The sequence below is a fragment of the Mustela nivalis genome (assembly GCF_964662115.1).
Source record: "Mustela nivalis genome assembly, chromosome: 18".
Lineage (NCBI taxonomy): Eukaryota > Metazoa > Chordata > Mammalia > Carnivora > Mustelidae > Mustela > Mustela nivalis.
Window position 1 is genome coordinate 54,845,211 of NC_139037.1, and position 13,988 is coordinate 54,859,198.

General features: G+C 59.4%; 1 protein-coding gene across 4 annotated transcripts; it reads right to left on the reverse strand.

Annotated features, from left to right (window-relative positions):
- Positions 1-303: 303 nt before the first annotated feature.
- SCAF1 (SR-related CTD associated factor 1) lies at positions 304-13,563 on the reverse strand. Of its 4 annotated transcripts, none has more exons than XM_082710302.1 (11): positions 13,309-13,563; positions 10,499-10,612; positions 10,189-10,246; positions 9,337-9,431; positions 8,928-9,028; positions 8,722-8,837; positions 3,106-5,946; positions 2,399-2,481; positions 1,950-2,168; positions 1,052-1,180; positions 304-740 (listed from the first exon to the last, which is right to left on the reverse strand). In XM_082710302.1, exons 2-11 carry the CDS (start codon positions 10,604-10,606, stop codon positions 549-551), a joined length of 3,942 nt encoding a protein of 1,313 aa, XP_082566428.1. In that variant the 5' UTR covers positions 10,607-10,612; positions 13,309-13,563; the 3' UTR covers positions 304-548. The 4 variants fall into 4 exon arrangements, with proteins under 4 accessions (XP_082566428.1, XP_082566429.1, XP_082566430.1 ...); XM_082710303.1 differs by having other exon boundaries at positions 12,961-13,316; XM_082710304.1 differs by lacking the exon at positions 13,309-13,563 and adding an exon at positions 12,846-13,213.
- Between the last annotated feature and the right edge of the window lie 425 nt (positions 13,564-13,988).

Consider the following 13,988-nt stretch of genomic DNA (forward strand, 5'->3'; position numbering starts at 1 on the left):
CTGCTTCCCTCTCTCTCTGCCTGCCTCTCCACCTACTTGTGATCTGTCAAATACTTAAAAAAAAAAAAAAAAAGCAGTGGCTGACTATGTACCAGGGGTGCAAGAAGTGCTTCATTTGTCTGGGTCTTCATCCTTCCAACACCCACGTCAAAGATCAGGACACTGAGGCCCAGAGAGGCGAATGCACTCCGCCTGAGTCACACCTGGCTAGCCACCCTCGGGCATAGGCCAGACCACCTGTGTATCTTTTCCCAGCCCTTTCCCAGACTGGTCTCTGAAAAGAAAGGGCTGAAATCATGGGGCTTGGGGCTAACATTTCATGAAATCTTTAATGAAATTGGGGGAGGGACACAAACAGAAGGGAGGGGCGATGGGGACAGGCTTGGGGGCAAGGGGCACAGGACGGGTCAGGGCAGGGGGCTCTCCTCTTCCCTGCAGCAACCCTCCCCCAGTCATCCCACTGATGGGGGGAGGGAAGTGGGGAGGTGGAGCCATAAATACGTCCAGAATTCCAAAGAGGCGAAGGAAGGAAGGGGTGGCTGAAGGTCTCAGAGAGGGGGCAAGGGCAGTCCTGGGCCACCCTTGTCAGGGGGCCCGGGCTCCTTGGGCGGCCGCGGGGGCCCGGGGGGGTCGCCAGGCTTGCGGCCGTGCTTGCGAAAGTAGCGGTAGCGCTGGACGTAGGCCCGCACCAAGTTGCTCACCTTCACCGGGTTGATCTCCCCGCTTTTGCTGTGGCAGATCTAGGCAGTGAGGAGCAGCTTTGGTCACTGCCAGACCCCCGGGGTCCCTGCCACCTGGACTGCTGAGCACAGCTGGCAACTAGGATGGGAGCTGCTACCCCCATCCCGTTCCAAGCTAACAACCCCACCTGTAGCCCTGCCACCAGCAGGCCAGGCCCCGGCGGGCTTGAGCAAATCCCATCCCGCTCCTCACCTTCCAGACAGACGCACCCCTCCCAGCTCCCCGTCTGGGTAACATCTGTCTGCACGTGTCCACCTCTCCTCCTGCTCCCCTCCCCACCTCGGTGTACCTGTTCGCCTCTGGGCCCCACCTTGTGGACAGCCTTCCGCAGGATATCCTTGTACTCCTCCTTGGTGATGTCCTTCTTCTGATAGTACGGCTTGATGGCCAGCTTCACCTCCTCCACCGCCCGCTCCTGCGTGTGCAGCTTCTTCAAATACTGGCAGAGGCGAGGACAGGGCAGGAAAAAGGGACAGCAGAGGCCAGATGAGTTCCTGCGGAAGCCCCAGCCTCCCCTCCCCTGCCTGTAGTCTCAGCCTCAGCCCTGCACTCCCCTCGTTGCCATCGCCCCCGACCGCAGGCCAGGCTGGGTCTCCACCAGGCCAGAGCCCAGGCCCTCCCAGTAGCCCTGGACCAGGACCCACACGTCCACTGTCCACACAAAATGTACATGAAATGAGAGGTGGGCCATGGGCTGTCAGACCAGGACGGAAAACATGCAGACATGACCGAAAGGAAAACCGCCCTGAGGCCCCCCGAGCAGGAGCCAAGTGCAGCTGAGGAAAAACCTGTCCGAATCTGCCTGGCACCCACTCCTGCCCTCCAACAGATGCCTGACTTTCCTTTCTTTAACCATCCTCCCTCTCACACGAAAGGATGGGGAGGGAAGGAGAGACACGAGTGACCACGAAGTACACAGTAGTCCGGACACATGTCGGCACGTGGGTGTGTTTACGTCGTCGTGCTTTTGTACCTCTCACCCTCTCTGTGCGCACGTAATGGGGGAAAAAAATCTACCCAGCGCCCATCTCCCACTCATCCATGTGAGGGAAAGCCGAGCTCCTTACATTTTAATGACTTTGGTATGATCAAAGTTCCCGCCTGTGGGCATCTGTCTCCAGTCCTCCTTGGGCCCCTGTGTCTCAGCATCCGTTCCCGTTCTCTGCAAAGCTGTCACCAACCACCCACTGCCCCCAAGCCCAGCTCACCTTGTCTGTGTCTCCCCGTCCCTCGGAGCTGCTGCTGCCCTCTCGCTTGTCAGACGCTGCAGCCAGCCCAGTGGGGGTGGGAGGGGTCGAGCCGCAGCCCCCCAGGGGGAGGCTGCCAGGGAGCAGGTAGCTAGAGGGACCAGGGGGCAGCCCCAGAGAGGTGGGCACAGGAGCTGGGGTCACCCCCAGACTAGAGGGTGGCTTTCGATGGCTGAGGATCTGTGGGAAGAGGTTGGAGAGAACATGAACAAAGGGAGGGGGAGGGGAAGAGGGACCACGCACCCCCATCATTCCCGCCCTGGTTTCCCAGTAGTCTCATGGGCCAGAGATTCTTCCTCTGGCCAATCCCTTCCTTGTCCGAAGGCCCACTGGGAAATGCAGTTCCTCTCCAGACCAGAGTTAGGGCACAAGAGAAGGGACTATGGGGACTCTTCCCCAGGGGAGCCCACCTGGTTGGTGGCCTGGATCAGTTCCTGGGCCTTTGCTCGGCTCGCCAGATTGGCTTCTTCCATCTTGAAGAGAAGTGCAGTCACTGCAAGGGGCAGACAGTTGAGGACAAGGACATCAGGAGTTGACACAAGAAGGGCCAGTGAGCGACACCTGGCCACCTGCTGCCCCCTCCCACCCGGACCCCTAGAGAGGCCATGGGTCTTGGGCTCAGAGCTGGGAAAAGGGGGCCTCGGCCCCTGAGAGAGCCACTCCGCACCACCACCACCCTGTTCTTACTTAAAACTTAAGGTACGCGTGTGGTCGGGGGCAACATGGCCAGGTTACTTGGAGACAAGGTGATGGCAAAAGCGAGATTCCGTCTCAAGACCCCTGTGGTCTATTGCCATCCCCCAAGGGACACTGCTGCCCCCCACCCCCATCTTCTCTCTGGTCCCTCCACACGTACCCCAGGTCACCCGCAGGTGGCCCCCAGTCTGCGCCAGGCTGGCCGCCCCGTGCGCACCCACCTGCTCTCTTCCGGCATACCCAGACATCAGTGAGCCTCCCGGACAGACCCTGACCGAGCCCTCACCCACCCCAGCCCCTCACTGTCTGGGACACTGTGTACCGACCCCTTCTAGGGCATCCCCACTGCCTCCAAGTCTGACCCCCTAGGACCTCCACCTCTCAGTCCTGTCTGCACCCCCCAGACCTAGGGCACACTCACGGGCCAGGACACCGCTGGTGGTGCAGTCCACACCAGCAGGCAGGTTCCAGGGCATGGGCGGGGGCAGCGTGGGCAGCTGGGAAACACGGGTGCCTGGCCCGTCCTCCGCCCCTGAGTCACCGGCTGTGGACCCTGCGCTAGGGGCAGTGCTTGGGGCAGCTGCAGCAGTGCTGGTGGCTGTGGTGGTGGCAGGCTGCTGCTCCTCCTCCTCCTCCTCTTCCTCCTCTTCCTCCTCCTCCTCCTCCTCCTCCTCGGCGCCACCTCGGACTCCAGCCTCCTCCGCAGCCTCTTCGGGAAGGAAGGAGACCTCGGGCGTCTTGCAGCTGCTATCCACGGTCTGCGAGTCAGGTGTGAGTGCGGGGGGCGGAGGGGCTGCCTTAGGGGGCGGGGTGCTGGGGGCCTTGGCTGCCCGTTCTTCCCCGGACCAAGAGGTCTCCTCCACTCCCTTGGCCCCCGCTGCCTGGCTGCAGCTGTCCGCCTTGGACTTCTTTAGCATCACAGGGCCACCGCTGCCCCCGCTGCTGCCCCCACTGCGGATCTTTTTCCTGGTCTTGGATGGCTTGGTCTTTCCCTTGGTCCCCTTGGCTTTCTTGGCCCCAGCCTTGGCCTTGACCTTGGTCTTTTTGGGCTTGGTGCTGCCCGGAGCTGCTTTGGCCACCTCAGCGGGGGCCCGCTCATCGGGCTTGAGGAAGGGGGAGCGGCTCTCCCGGTCTCGGCTAAACTTGACCCCGATGGAGCCCAGCCCCGCTGACGCGGCCTCCTTGGCAGGCGTGGTACTGCTGACGCCTTCACGGATCAGCACTGCCACCTTGGATTGCAGCTTCACCTTCCGGGAAGAAGAGGAGCACGAGGAGGAGGATGAGCCCGAGCCACTGCTGACCGGCGGCTTTGGTGGGGGCCCCGAGGAGGGCGCTGACTCCTTGGGAGGCCGAACCTTCTTGGATGACCTGTCCCTGTCCCTATCTCTGTCCCTGTCCCGGTCCCGATCCCCCCCATCCAGCGCCTTCCGCCGTGATCCCTTCTCCCGGGAGGAAGAGGAGGAGGAGGCAGCCCCAGAGCGGCGCCGGTCCTTCTCGCTGCTCTTGCCACCCCGCTCCTCGGCGCTCAGTCCCTCCGAGTCGTACAAGACCTCTCGCTTGGGCGACGAGGCCGGGGCCGGTGAGGGGCCGCGGGGGTCGGGCTTGTCAGGCCGGCCCACGGTGATGGTCCGCTTGATGGCGAAGAGATCGTGGTCCGTGAGGTCCTGGATGGAGGGTGGCACGGCCCCCCGGCGGCGGCTGTCGCGCTCTCCGCCCAAGGAGCTGGAGCCGGAGGGCGGCTGTGTGGGCACCGGGGCCTTTTCGCTGTCCCCAGAGCGCTTCTCGCCCCGGGACCGTGAGCGCTTCTTCTTTTTCTTGCTGCCGCCGCCATCTCGGTGCTTGCCACGGTGCCGCTCCCGCCTGGACGACGACGAGGAGGAGGTGGCAGGGGGCGGGGAGGCCGAGCGCCGCCGCCGCCGCCGCTTTTCCCGGGACCGAGACCTGCGGCTGCCCCCGCGGCGGCGGTCGGTGCTGCGGGAGCGGCGGCGAGCGGAGCGGGAGCGGGAGCGGCGGCGGGCGGACGACGAGGCGTGGGAGCCCGGCTTGCGGTCCCGGGAGCGGTGCTTCTTGGAGTCCCAGGGGGAGGCCGGGGCCGGTGGGGCGGGTGGAGCGCTGGACGAGGACGAGGCAGCCTCCTTGGCCTCCCCACCGCTCCGCTTTCGCTCCCTCCGTGACTTCTTGCGGGTGGGGGGCCCGGCGGGGGCGGCAGCAGCCGCAGTGGCGGCTGTGGGGGAGGGCGAGCGCTGGCGGTATCGCTCCCGCCGCTGCGTCAGGATCTTGCGGCGCAGGTCCAGGCCGCCCCAGCGCGTGTCTGCGGCCGGTGGGGCGGGGGCAGGCTCCCCTAGGTCCACCTGCAGTGCGCCCTCCCCGTCCGACTCCGCGTGCAGAGACAAGAAGTCGTCCCCCTCCGGGGCCCGGGGAGCGGGGGGCGGGGGCGGGGGCTGAGCCGCAGGCGGTGCCGCGGCTGCGGGAGGGGGGCGCGCTGCCCGGCCGCCGCTGGGGCGAAACAGGGACACCGCCACCCGGGGCTCCTCCTCAGGCTGGACAATCTCGCCCTCCTCAATCTCTGAGTCGCCCGGTGGCAGCAGGGTTGGCGGGATGACGGCTCCACCGGCTGTCACCACCTCCACAGAGACCTTGCCTTCCCGACAGGCCTCTGCCTCCGTCCCCACCACGAAGACGCGCCGGCGGCTGGCTCCATCCGCCCGGGTGGAGTCTACCTGGGGCGGAGTTCCGGGGGCTGGCGTTGGCTGTGGGGGCTGGGGGTCCGGGCGGGGGCTCTCGTCACCTGGAAAGTCCTGGCTCAGACTGTTGTCATCATAGATGCCCGCCAGGGTCTCCGAGATGCGGCTGATGCTCTGAGACAAGCCTTCCTCCTCCTCTTCCTCCTCTTCCTCTTCCTCCTCCTCTTCCTCCTCCTCCTCCTCCTCTTCCTCAGGTGAGGGGGTCCCCGCGGATGAGCTGGGGTTGGAGCCAGTGGGCTCAAAGGGGTCATACTTCTGCTCCGGAGCAGGCGGTGGGGAATAGGCCTCATCGGTGGGGTGGAAGGGGTCATAGATGTCAAATCGGGGGGCAGGTGGAGCCGGGGGTGCTGGGGGTGGGGGAGGTGGGGGAGGGGAGGGAGAGGAAGATGAAGGGGAAGGGGAGGGTGAGGAGGACGCAGAGGAGGGGGCAGGGGGAGGGGCTGGGCCCCCATCTCCAGTGCCCAAGGTGAGGAGGTGGCGGGCACAGGAGGGTCGAGAAGAGTGGGGCTGTGGAGAAACTGCAAAGAAACGGTAGAGATGGAGAACCACGGTCAGGTGCACACCCTCCTCCCGGTGTCCTGCACAGCGCCCACAGGCAGGACAGCACCCCAGCCACTGCCCTCCTCCAGCGGCCCTCAGGGCGCCAGCAGACACAGCTCTCAGCACTCAACTCGGCCTGACTCACAGCACATTCCCACAACTCCACGCCACTGGAGGACACTGAGGCTCAGGGAGCTGCAGTATCTTCCCGAAGGGCCCACAGCGGGGAGAAGCTGGGTGTGGACTCAGTCAGTGTGCCACCGAGCCTGTGCTCCCATATCCTGAGACGTCCCCTGGCCTGCAGCCCAAGAAGCCCATGACCGGTGTTACCACAGAAGACAAGGGCCAGAGCGGGGCAGCCGGGATTTGAACCTAAAACCACCTGAGAAGCTGAGCTCTGGCCCACCACTCCGGCTGCCTCTGGGGGAAATTTATCCTGCTTCATGGAAAGAATTGCCTGCGGCTGCAAAGGTGATAACTTCCTCTCGAGAGCCAGGAAAGGGCAGAGCTGAGGAGCCCTGGCCACTGGAGTCCTCGCCTCATGCACATCACTCTGTGACGAGCCCCATCCAAGGGACTGACAAGCGACAGGAACAACCAGGGTCCGCCCCTCCTACCCACTGGCATCGTGCTTTCCCGCATCATCCTTGCTGCCTCCCGAGGCCATGCTTTCTTGAAGACAGGGTCTCAGGGCCATAAATCCCACATGGAGACAATGGACCACGGCCACACCTCCAGACACACACAATGGGGTGCCCTCTCAACCTCCCCTCTCAACCACATACTACAGGGTGCTGCAACGGCCAGGATGCCAGCATGGTCAGGTGGACAGTGCCAGGATAGCCAGGGCTCATGAGGGCAGTCCCAGAGCCACCTCTCAACCCTATCCCAGGCTCTAAGCCCTCACCCATGACATGACCAAGGACAAGGACCTCAACTGCTGCCTGTCTCAGTTTCCTCATTTCTACAGTGGGGTCCACTCATTCATTCAGGACATTTTTACTGATTACCTATCTTGTGCCAAGGGCAGTCTGGGGTACGAGGAATAGAAGAGTGAGCACAAGGGATAAAGTCCCTGCCTTCAAGGAGCTCACATCAAGCAGAGAGAGAAATCTCAAGGAGCCACAGAGAAAGCCCACCAGCTACTGAGGGCTGAGGAAAAAGATAAAAAGCAAGAGGGGATGCCCGGGTGGTGCAGTTCAGCCTCCGACTCTTGATTTCGGCTCAGGTCATGATCTCAGGATCATGAGATCAAAGCCCTTTGTCAGGCTCCACACTTGGCAGGGAGCCTGCTTGAGATTCTCTCTCTCCCTCTGCCCTCCCCACCCCTCTAAAATACATAAATAAATCTAAGAAAGAAAGAGAAAAAGGAAAAAAGGAAAGAAACGTAAGCAGAGGGGCACCTGGGTGGCGCAGTGGGTTAAAGCCTCTGCCTTTAGCTCAGGTCGTGATCTCAGGGTCCTGGGATTGAGCCCCACATCAGGCTCTCTGCTCAGCGGGGAGCCTGCTTCTCCCCTTTCTCTCTGCCTGCCTTTCTGCCTACTCGTGATCTCTGTCAAATAAATAAATAAATAAAATCTAAAAGAAATAAAATCTTAAAAAAAAAAAAAAGAAAGAAAGAAACGTAAGCAGAGGAGGATGGTGACGAGAGCATTCACACCTCACGAAGACAAGGGGACTGGACAAGCAGCTATGGGGACCAAACCAGACTGTGCCTGGCCTGCGAGGACCCGGTGAGCATGAGCTCTTCTACCCTGCTTACGAATTATTACTACCCCCAGAGGTATAGGGAATCCACAGGCCGGAACAGTCTGGAACTGCAGGACAGCCACTTCTTTATATAATTTTTATATGATGTAGGATTAAGGGTGAGTTTTTTCCCCCCTAAATTCTTAATAGTTTCCAAATGGAGGAAGAAAACCGCCGGTAACAAGGAAATAAATCACAACCCCAGCATCCTCCCCACCCCACCCCAGGGCAAAACAGCTCTCAGGTTCCAGATACGTCTACATCACTGAATGTCTGGGGCCAAATCCCTAGGTCATCTGCTTTTGTCAATAAAGTTTTATTAGGACACTGCCATGCCCCTTTATTTATCCTCTAGACTTCTAATTTGAAAAGAAATGAACGTATTCTTGTGGGCCCCGAAGAGTGTGGTGGGCCCGAGGTATCACGTTCCCTGAGCCTAATAGACAAGGCAACCCACAACTGTAAAAAAAAATCAAAGAAAACAAACTGGGCCAGGGTGGGGGCCCAAAGTCAGCTGCCGAATAGCTGCCCTCATGCTGCACCCGAGCTGATAGAGCCTTCCTCTCTTCTCCACCCCTCCCAACTGCAGACATCCATGCAGAAGGAAGTCTAAACCTGGGCTCTGGGGGCCAGCAGCAGCAGCAGCCCTGAAGAACTAGTTAGAAATGCAAACTCCCAAGCCCCACCCCAAACCCACTGAATCAGAAACTAAGAGCTAAGGGCCTCCCGCTCCCAGGGAGATGAATTCTCACTGCAACTCCACTGCCTTGTAGAGCCTGGGACGCTGAGCACCTCACATGTGCTAACGACTCCTTCGTGCTAGCGATCACATCAGCGATTGCTTTCCGTGCGTCTGTCGGCACGCACAGCCTTTATTTTGGTCTAACAGGCAAAGGCTTAAAGGTTTTGTCCAAGGGACACAATCACTACTATTACTACCAATGACAGCAGACTCCCGCACAACTCTGAGGTCTCCTGCTCAGCTCCGCCCTGGCCCCACATACCCGTTTTGCCTGTCCTCCAGGCCCTGAGACGGGGCAGCAGGCTAGGCACGGGCAGAGGGATCGGATCCCTGTCCCCAATTCGGACCTCAGCCACCAGCTCCAGCATGTCCTCGCTTCTGCAGGGCGGAAGGGGGTGAGTGAGCCCAAGGGAAGCTTCCAGCTCCCACGCCAAAGGCCTCTCCCACTCCAGCTGCCCAACTACTCACTCGCCAGGCCGCAGGTCCAGGTGGCTGGGAACCCAGGTATCTGGGGGATCCAGAACACTCACCAGCCCCGAGAGGAAGCTGTCTGCGGCCATGTCCAACACCTGGAATAGGCCAGGAGGGGCTCCGTCCTGTATCTGCTCATGTGAGGACCCACAAACCCCCTTTCCCCAGACCCTAAATTCTCAGGAACCCAAACATCTAAAACTCCAAGAAAATGCCAGGATCCAACCAATTCCCTCACCCTGACTTGCCTCTGGGACCCAAGGCTCACCCCCACAGATGACGTCCCCAGCCCCTCCAACACCACTGATTGACTCCAGCCCCAGGAGTCTGGGTCCCCAGACCCCAGTGACCTAGCCCCCCGCAACCCTCCCCAAGTCTGGGCCCCCAGCCCCCTGTTCTTACTCACAGTAGCCGTGTCAGTCCCCCCTGACTCCTGGGAACGGGGCTCTGACCGTGGGCTCCGGCAGCGCCTCCATCGAAGGCCATGACACCGGGAGCCATCTGGAGAGAGATTTGCATGGGGGATTGGAAACGAGACTAGACACAGAGACTCTGTGGGGCAGAGGAAAGGGGGGCCTGCTTAGCTCTTGCCAAGGGAACCAAGGACCTGCCGGCTCTCCCTGCCTCCTTCCACCACGCCCCAGCTCAGGTCCCGGAAGGACTCCCCAACACCATTCTGAGGCGCCAGTGCTCTCACCCCTCTGTCCTCCTAGCTGCCCTCAGGATGCTGTCCAGACAAGGCACTGTGCCTTTAGAGCCTTCCTAGGGCCCAGTCCCCAAGGAACTCCCCTGCCTTGACTCCTGCTCATACCCCCGCGCCCACCAGCCCCAGAAAACGATGACGCAGTCCTGCAAGGTGGCCCAGTGCTGTGCACCTGCTGGCTGCCTCTGCCTACCAGGCTTCCCTCTTTACTGGATCGCTCCTTAGATCGCATCCTTAGAGACCCAGTTCCCCTGTTTCCCCCCTCTAGGAAGCCTTCCCAGACAGACCCCATTTCCTCCCCCACACACTCCCTGAACCGGGCCTCCTCCTGCCCTCCGACAGTGCCTTGGGCCACTTCTGCCCAGTGATGGCGTCTCCCCTCCATCAGACTGGCAGCCCCTCCGAGGCAGCCATGGAGTCTGACCCATCTTTTGGCTCCCTGTGCCAGCATGAGAGTGGTGCCCAGGAGGCCTCAGAAGAGTGGTTATGAATGAAATTAGGGTAAAGAACACAGAGATGGGACAGGAGGCTAAGAGGAACCAGAGCCCATCATACCTTTATCATTTGGCAGATCCCCCTGCAGGGAACTTCCCACAGCCTGCTGAATGGCCCGCTAGAGAAAAGGTGGAGGGTGAAGGGGATGGAAAGAAAGGGCAGTCAGGGGACTCGTGCAAATGATTACAAGCTCTGCTCCTGGGAGACAGCCATTCCAGACACCCCTATAGCCAAATCCGAACCCATCAGAGGAGCCAAGAGTCCAGGCCCCCAGCCCCTCCTCCCCACCAGGGCCCAGGTGTTGGGCCCCCAAATCTGAACTTGCAGCCCATCCCTGCCTGCCTTGGCCCCGGGTGTCTACCAGCCTTACCAGGATAAAGGCAGAAGGAGAAAGTGTGGGGTCTCTGTCCGGTGGACCATCGCCCCGATCCTCGCCCGACTCCTCTGTCTTCCCTCGGGACTCATCTTCTTCCTCCATGGTCACCTGGTAGTTGAGAGGGAGACAGTTTGGAGTGGAGACCAGGGCGCAGGGGGGTTCCGGGAGGAGCAGGAAATGGATGCAAAGACCTCAAGGGCCTCCAATGTTGCTTTGTTCAGCAACCTCTCTGGAATCCCTCCCTTCTACCGCTGCACTCCAGTCCTTGGGCGAGCCCCACGCCCAGTGCAGCCATCGGAGGGACCAGAATGGGCTCTCTTCCCTTGCCTGGATCCCAGCTGCCCCCCTTTGTGGAAGGGAGGCCTTCCCAGCCTCCCCTTTCAACAAGGCACGCCCAAGTGCCCACAGCTTCCCCCACGGCCAAGCTTTAAGACCTCACTGCCCACCCTCCTAAGACCCAACCCAATGCCAAGATTTTTTTTGGTTGAGTTATGATTTCAAATACCGTGTCCCATAGTCTCCTAAACCCTCCTTTCCCAAACTGAGACATGCACCAGTGGGCTGGGTGTACCTCAAATACCATACCACTTCCTACAGCATCAACTCTCCTCGATGGCGCAGAACCAAAAAATTGTATTTATATGCAAAAGATGGAACTGCAATAGAGCAATGTATAAAACCAGTACTGAACTGAAAACACTGCTTTCAGAAAGGCAGGCTGTTCACCTGACCCCACAGAGGGCATCCACCTAAGGCCTATGTGCCCACTGGATGAAAGCATGGCTCACGCTTTCGTGATGTCACAGAAATTCTTAGATTATACTAAAGCGGAGAGATGATCCCTCGCACTGGTGGGTGTCTGGATTAGGACTTCAGAAAGCATGACTATTTCAGCTGCTAGCTTCCCTGTAACCATCAAATCTGCCACTTTGAAAACAATATCCAATCTGAGTTCCCAGAAAGCTTTGAAACCCCTAAACTGCCCCCCACACCGATTCATTGTGCTTATCTGGACAGGCACAACAGGAGTATCTATGGCCAAGAAGGGCTGTGAGAATTCAAAGTGGACTGACTTCTGCCACAGAGTCAGCACAGCCCAAGTGTTCAATACAAAGTAACAATAATTAGCATTATTAGCCTCCAGAGGCCCAGGTTTATCTCTGCCACTCTCCCAGCCCTTTGCTGCAAAGCAAACACCCAGGTCCAGGTCTCTCTCCTACCACAGATTTCCAAGCTAAGCCAAAGCTCTCAGCAATGAGCCTGGAGCTCCTTCCCTAACTCCCACTAACATGTCCTGCCTATAAACCCCTGTGGACAGTTCCCAGCCCTGGAGCTGCTCTCCAGCACCTCTGGGGGAAGCACCTGCTACGCCGAACAGTGACTGTCACATAACAGAAGCCTAATTGAGACCTGCTGAGTATAGACACACAGATCTCCAAGCCCTCTGCAGCGTATGAAGATGATTCCTTGCCCATGTGGCCGTGCCCTGGGCTTTGCAGACACACCCAGGGCTCTTTAGATCTTTTCAACATGAAAACACATTCTGCAGACATTGTTAAGTCCCTATAGGTCAGTGTTTCCCCAACTACAGTATGATAGGAGTATAGTGGTTCACGAATAGATTGTTATAAAAATAAATAAATAAATTGAACTCAGGAGAAAAATCTTTACAGTACATTGCAGGGCGTTAAGTGGAAATATGAATTAATGGGACTTTGGTATTCAACACATAGGGGAATATGCAATGGGTCTCAACAAAAAATGTACTTCTTACTGTAGATCAAGGTCAAAAGAGTTTGAAAAGCATTGCACTAAATGAATCTAGGTGATCCTACAGACTTCCCCACACAAATGTGTACTAATTCTAATCTCTATAGCTCCAGGGCAATGCAGAATTTAAAAACATTTTTTCATTTGAATTACATTATAAAGTGCAAGTACATTTGAGCTGGGCAAATTTTCCAATACTCTCCTTTGTCTTGTTCTCCACGCGATTATACAGCCTCAAAAGGCATTCGAATTTGCTCCAGGCATAAAGACTGCACTCTTGCAGTCACACTGAAAGCCAACTAGATGGTTCCAGGTCCTTCTAACTGCCCCCAGCCTCCTGTCACCCAGATTAGACACTCTCCAGAGGTTAGAGACCCATCCAGGCCTCACAGCACACCTCAGTATTTGCCTCCCTCCCTTGGTGGGCATACCCCACCCGTCAGGGTGGCCCTAAAAGGCTTCCTGGCCCTCCAACAGTTCTCTCGGGCCCGCTAAATGGCCCCAGACCCATGTAGGTGAGCCGCATCCTCAAGTCAGCTCATGCAGACACTCCCAGCCCTAACAGACATACCCCGGGCGCTATAGATGGCTCTGCAGATACTCCTCAGCTCTTGCAGACCTCCTTCACCCTGGGACATATCTCAAGATCTCAAGATGGCCCCAGAACCCTATAAACAGACCCTAACCTCTGGTCAGCCCATAAAGACGATCAGCAGTGCCTATAGAAATGACCCACGCCAGCTAGGTGATGGAGAGCAGGCTCCTGTCCCGGTCCAGCCCGGTGGACGTCCCCACTCCTCACGGGGACGCCCCGCAGATGCCCCCCGGAACCCACAGACGCGTCCCGGGGCCTTAAGAAGGCCCCCCGCTCGGCACCAGGTTCCGCCGCCGCTGCCGGGCCCGAGGCCGCCCCGCTAAGTCCTCCAGGCCCCGCGGCGTGTGGGGAGGACCCCAGGACAACTAGCGACCCGACTCCGCCCCGCCCACCCCAATAGGCCCGAGCCCCGCGGCCCAGACTGCCGCCGCCATCTTACCCCGCCGCTCGGGCTGCGGCTCCGGCCCCGGCGCGGGGCGGGGCGGGCTGGGGGGGCTCGCGAGCAGAGGGAGGAGAGGGGCGGAGCTAAAACGCCGCCGAGCTTGCCGGGACTTCAAGTACCGAGCACGGTGCCGTGAAGGCTGGTGGGAAGACTCCGGACTCAGTTTCCCAGAAGCCAATGGGGCACACAGGCAGGGGCGCGCGCGACGGACGCCGGGAGGCGTAGTCCGCGCGTCGCCTTCGTCGCGCGGGGACAGCAAGGAAGTGAGAGGTGAAGGGGGCGGGGTTGCGGTAGCCCGCTACAAGGCCCCACAGTGCCCTGCGCGCGCGCGGAAAGAGCTGCGGAATAGGAAGTGACGTAAAACCCTGAGCAGGGTGGCTGCAAGGGAATTGTAGTTCCGAAAAGTGGACGGTAGAAAAAAAGCCGTGCTGGCTGGGAGTTGCGCCGCCCACCTGCTGGGGATTCCCAGAATATCCCGGTCTCCTAAATCCCCTCTAAATATAGAGCCGAGGAGCCCGACCCTACAACCTCCTCCTCATTCAAGATGGAAAAGTCCAAATTCCGATTTCCTCTCACTCAGCAGGAGTTCGGACTCCCATTTTCTTCCTTCCTGGGACTGGGGAGTTTGACCTCTCCTTCCTCACAAACAGAAGTCAGGCCCTCATGCCCATCCTTCC